The 6,000-nt window shown below is 36.5% G+C and overlaps 1 protein-coding gene across 1 annotated transcript in view; it reads right to left on the minus strand.

Annotated features, from left to right (window-relative positions):
• The window catches only part of LOC128578946 (band 4.1-like protein 2), a 32,601-nt gene extending 26,999 nt beyond the window's left edge, over positions 1-5,602 (minus strand). Inside the window, exons 1-2 of the mRNA XM_053581283.1 lie at positions 5,560-5,602; positions 2,750-2,792 (exon numbers count right to left, since the gene is read on the minus strand). Coding sequence (XP_053437258.1) covers positions 2,750-2,756 — 7 coding nt within the window. The 5' untranslated portion in view covers positions 2,757-2,792; positions 5,560-5,602. The remainder of the gene's footprint in view (positions 1-2,749; positions 2,793-5,559) is intronic.
• Between the last annotated feature and the right edge of the window lie 398 nt (positions 5,603-6,000).

Raw genomic sequence — 6,000 nt, forward strand, 5'->3', positions numbered from 1 at the left:
ATTTTTTTATTTTTGTAGAGACAGAGATTCACTTTATTGCCCTCAGTAGAGTGCCATGGCATCACACGGCTCACAGCAACCTCTAACTCTTGAGCTTACACGATTCTTTTGCCTCAGCCTCCCAAGTAGCTGGGAATACAGGCACCCACCACAATGCCCGGAAATTTTTCTGTTGCAGTTTGGCCGGGGCTGGGCTTGAACACACCACCCTCTGTATATGGGGCCGGTGCCCTGCCCACTGAGGCACAGGTACCACTCAGAAGGACATTTTTGATAAAACTTTAAGGTCAATGTTTAAATGGTACAGATCAATCTCACTGCAGATCCGTGTGCAGAATTTTATTTTATTATTTTAAAAATTAACACAATTTACCAAACTAAAAGAAAATAAAAAATAAATTAGAAATCAATTACACAAATAACCCATCATTAACATGAATAGGTTCACTTCCTTAGAAACATTTATTTCTACTTTCATAAATGTTTATGTAAACATTATGCAAACATTTTAATATGACCTCTAAGTACTAGCTTAGAGATAAGATTTCTTTTAGTCACAGGCTTTTCAGTTGCCAAATATTCTCTGCCACTTTCTTAAAAAATAAAAATTAAAAAAAAAGCATTTCAAGATTTCTACTTTGTTGCTGGAAGGGAGTAATACTACTCATTGCATTACTAGTAGGATGCAGTATTTGAATAAAGTGTGAAAGGGATACCAGAAAAGGGAAGGTTTGGTAAAACTTCACAATACTTAAAGACAACAAAACTGTTCCCCAGGCTTTATACAAGAAGCATAAGTACCCTCAAATAAAATCAAGTTTTCTGTGTTGTGATCTAAAGGATAATCATGCATATCATAACTGACTTCTTAAAAATAAATCTTACCATTTATGCGTTAAAACTTAATGTTGTGATATGTCTCATTTTGAATGCTCAAAATAATAAAACTTTAGGGAAAGGGGCAGGTACTACTTATCTAAGGGGATTCAAATCACTCCATTAGACTGAATTTAGAGTTCTGCTCCAAGTTCACAGGATTTTTAAATAAAAACAAGGCTGTGCATATACACCTTAAAAGATCTTGCCAGATCTCTAATTTCTTGACTTGAAGTTTCTTTAGTCCCATCTTCTTCTTCAATGTGTCATTTTATCTTTTTCTCCCTGCCAGCACACTCCCTTTCCTCTAACTCAATAGTCCACAAATAGTTATTGACTGGCTACTGTGGACATAAATGCACTTTTGCTGTATTCGGGGCACTACATCACTGTTCTACTAATAATATCAATCCTATCAAAGTCAGATTTCATTTTTACTTTACACATATAAAAATAGGATACTGGAATACAAGATTTTTCTAAGTATTGTTAACTATTATGTCTCTTGTCTTGCAGCACTTTGGTGACAGCATCAAGCATCCAAGCACTGTGTATGAAAACATACGTTTTGGAGGTGACTGTCACTCCAGAGTAAAGCAATACCATCACAGGATTTTCGTTTCATAATGGTTCCTTGTTGATTTTTTGTAGGTATTAACACAGCACTTGAGTGCCTGGCTATGACTACAGGAATAAATTTCTAATAGAATGCCTATGTTTTCTAAAAGCTAATGAAATGTATCCATAACACTAGTCTTTTTCTAAAGTGACAAATACAAATTGTTTGTATTTCTGGTTCATAATACTATGTTGTAAATTATGAATACATTCTGGGATGGCTAAATCAAGCAAATTAACATAGTTGTTATACCTCAGATATGTTTTTGTGTTGAGAACACTCAAAATCTACTCCTAATCATTTTCAAGTTAAATTTTCATTTCTTTTTATATTGCCACATCATCATTTTTACCCGGCTATATAGCAACAGACCTTCTAGCTATAAACAGTTTATATATTAATCATATGCAAGCATTCAACAGATGGAGTATTTTCAGGTAACTTTGAGAAAATAAAGGTTGTAAAGACAAATTTTCAACAAGAACAATGAGGTTGATATTTGTCACAGATAACTCAAAAATTAACATTTACCTTTCCTAATTATATTTTGACTGATAGCTACAATGAAATCTTGGCAGAGATGAGGCTTAGAGAACTCATCTGGTGAGAGTGGACATTTGAAGGCACTCGGAGATTCTATGGGTACATGGGAAGAAAGGGGTAAGCAGGCCTAACTATAAACCCAGATTCAAAGAGTAAAAACAGTGGCCCTTGATTGTGGAACCAAGGAGAAGTAAAGACAGTGAAGGTATCAGAGCCCTGGAAAGATGCTCGAGTCCTCACTCTTCCAGAACATCTGCAACCAGTGTACCTTTACTACTCTGGATCCACAGATATGCTGACTAAACGAATTAGACACTTCCAAATCAGAGCCACGCCCATGGTATATGTCTACTAAGAATCAAATCTACAAAAATCATCACATGATCGCATGTCTTCTTGCATGAGAAGACCATCTTCTCATTCTTTCCCAGAAAAACAAAGTCAGACACTGTGAGGGAACATTTAGGAATGTGAGTCTAGAACTTCCTAAAAAATACAAGAACCTAAGCCAAGTTCAAAATAGTCACAATTCTACAAAAATATCATTAGCATTATTAACTCCTAAGATGGTATTACATGCAACACAGAACTGATTAGTCTAGCACTATATTATTATCCCAGCTTATATTCCTATAAATGTTACAGATAATAAAGGGATGAATAGATGTAATGATTAACTTAACAAACTCAAAATATGATTTAAATACTCACTTTGCATTTGTGTTTTTATCTTTTTTGTGGGATCAAGCCAGATCTGCAGGAGGAGAGAAAGGGTTAATGAACCCAGAAGAAAAACTCCAGAGTCACAAATAGAACCATTTATGATTCACCTACTTGTTAAAGTGTAAGCACAATTTCATAAAGTCCTATTCCAAGCAGCTTTCCTCTGTTAGCATTTCACTAGGCTAAGTAGTGACTTGGTTTTCAGTGCATGTGTTTACGTGTGTTGAGTTTCTGTGTGTGCTTTAATTAAACACTAAATGCTTCTAAGGTGACTCTTATGGCCTCGTTCTCTTGGATCTGAAATGGAACTACACTTCAAATCTGAGGATGCAGCAGTCTTGGTTAACCAAGTCTTCTGACATTTCCCTACAACATTTTAATACAGGTTCTCTGAGAAAAAGTGTTCCAAATGAGGCTTGATCCTCTCATGACAGAAAAATCTGGGAAAAGAGCGCTAGACAATGTATCCTAATAGCATATGTCTACTCATAGGATACGAGCAGTGTTAGAAAGAACCTCAGAATATATGGTTAAAATGTCCACAGAGAGTGGGATTGGTCAAACTCATGCCTAAGTCACTATGAATCCGGGCAGTCCCCTAATTATAGATATCTGATTTGCATAAAGCTTGCACTTATGAATGGAGGCTATTACAGTAGGCCCCGAAGTTACAAACATCTCACTAACCTACAACTCAGAAATGGAGGCTATCACAGGTAATGGGTAAATGTATCTGTTCTATCTTACATACAGATTCAACTTACAAACAAAACTAGACAACCTACTTCCTTCATAACCTGTGTATTTGAACACTTGTGGGAACACAAACCACATGGTCTTATTAGGACCCCATAACTCTCTTGACTTTTGTAACATTTCAAACTCTCTCATGCCTATTTTATCCCCTTCATCAATATTTCCCTAACTTTCAAGTGCATATGAATGAATCACCTGAACATCTAGTAAAAAATGCAGCCTGGAGTTTATCTAACAAGTTTTTACATTGTGCTAACACTGCTGCTCCTGGGACTACCTTTTGAGTAGGAGAGCCCAAAATTTCTTTTGACATAGAAATGATTGCTTTTTCCCAAAGCAAAATGTACACAGACAGTTTTCAAGTCTTACTGGCTTAAATCAGCCTACACTGAGTTGTCAAGTCAGCTCCCTACAGAAAGCCCTAGCAGGGCACTGTTTCCACATACTGTTCCCCATCCAAATACTGCTCCCCATAATAATAAGCAGCTCTAAAAATGAACAGCAAGACCCAGCTGCCCCCCACACTGATTCACAACTACAAATCCCCACCCTACCGTATTGTTTTCAGTATCAAACCTAGTCTCTCTTGTCCATTTCAAATTTCCAGGGCAGTGATCCCTATACCTATCCCTGCGTCCTATTTTTTTTTTTTTGACTTAGATGACAGCAATTTATTTTCTCACAGTCTTAGATGATGGGAAATCCAAGATCAATCACTATTGTTGAAACTGCAAGGGTTTGAAACAAAGTAACTCTGATTAAATCAAGCTAGTAGAATAGTAATACATCTCTGTGGGAAAAAAAAACAGAATGTTATACAAATCTATCCAGGAAGAAAAAGCATTCTTTTCCTAGGTTACTTTAGGATTAGATTTTGTCCACAACAAACAGGAAGACCTTTTTAAAATTTTATGGAACAAAAGTTAAAAAATCAAATTAGATTATATGTGAATAATTTAATTCACTTCCAAATATATTTGAACAATGATTTCCTGAAACCTGATTTTCTCAGAAAGGACATCTCACTTTTTATTCTCCAGAAGTTTTCAGTTAAAGCCTAGATACAAAGTGTGTGCCTAATATTTGTGTATTTTCATCTGACATTTTTCTAAGAGTAACTATGATGTATTAGGAATTACAAATTATTATTTAGCATTAGCATATTTTTGACCAAGAATGCTATGGTAAACCCCACCAAAACTTGTACTTATGTTAATATCATCTGACTTAATGACCTTAACCTCTCCTTGAGTTCAGCCATAGCCTTCATGGCCACAGGCCAGGTCATGTCATCACACTTCTCAGAAACAGTCATTTCCTCTCATCTAAGTTTTCTACACACTTATTACCATTGAGCCTAATCTTCAACATCTTTGCAATTCTACTCCTTCCCTAAGATATTTTTTCGAAGCCAATCTGCTATTTCAGATTCAATTAATTTCCTTCCTAAGACCCTCTGACTAATCATCTCTTCAACATCTCCAATTTTCTCATTGCTTTTTCCTCTAACTGTAACTACCATGAACACAGCCAAGAGAGAACCTATCCAATACTCCATTTCTCCACTATTATGCCCAGTTTGATGAAGGCAGTTAGAGAAAAACGCACGAATATATTGTATTGTCGTCACAATTTTATGATCTCCAATCTCAGAACTGTCAATAGCAACCCCTGTGCTAGCTCTTTGGTGGCTGTCTCTCCTGGTCCCACTGCGACCCTACTCACTCATAAACAGATGGTTTTGCCATCTGTTTCATAGAGATTTTATACTGCACTTTGTACAACTTAAATTTTTTAACCACTACACCACCTTTATCCTGTTTCTTGCAGACTCTGGATGAGGTCACTCTCTTCACTCGAGGCTAATCATTTTCATGAATTTAGAACATTTTCTCATCATCACTCTCCTCTGTCATCAGCCATCTATGTTTCTTGGGCTTTCTCACAGGAAACTCAAAGCTATTTACAATAAAGCAAATCCTCCAACCCCCCAAACCATTAGTCAAATATCTGCATTGTCCAGTATAATAGCCACCACTCACCAGTCATGCCAGCCATATTTCAAGTGATCAACAGCCCCCTGTGGCTCCTTGTGGATACACTTTACAAATAATACTCTAGAAACAGAAACTAATCCATGTCCCAAGAACTTTCTGACATGAACAGACAGATGGGGTCACATGTTATACTAACTTGGGTTATTTTTAAAACAACCTGATTAAAATCCTCCTCTTACATTTCCCTGTAAGAAATTTCAATGTGCTCTAAAAAGCAAAACAGGGGGTGGGAAATGGAGATAAAAGTGGAAGGCACTACGACAGAGTGATCAGGGGGAAACCCAAGCATCACTGCTGGCCCTGCATACTAAAAAGGATACTCACTAGACACAACTAGTGTCTCAGCCCTAGGTCATATTTAGCAGTGATAAGAAAAAGGCAAGATAGAAGTGCAGGAAACAAAATGTGTTAAAAGTTCCATCATGC

This window comes from Nycticebus coucang, chromosome Y (genome assembly GCF_027406575.1).
Source record: "Nycticebus coucang isolate mNycCou1 chromosome Y, mNycCou1.pri, whole genome shotgun sequence".
In the NCBI taxonomy this organism is placed as follows: Eukaryota; Metazoa; Chordata; class Mammalia; order Primates; family Lorisidae; genus Nycticebus; species Nycticebus coucang.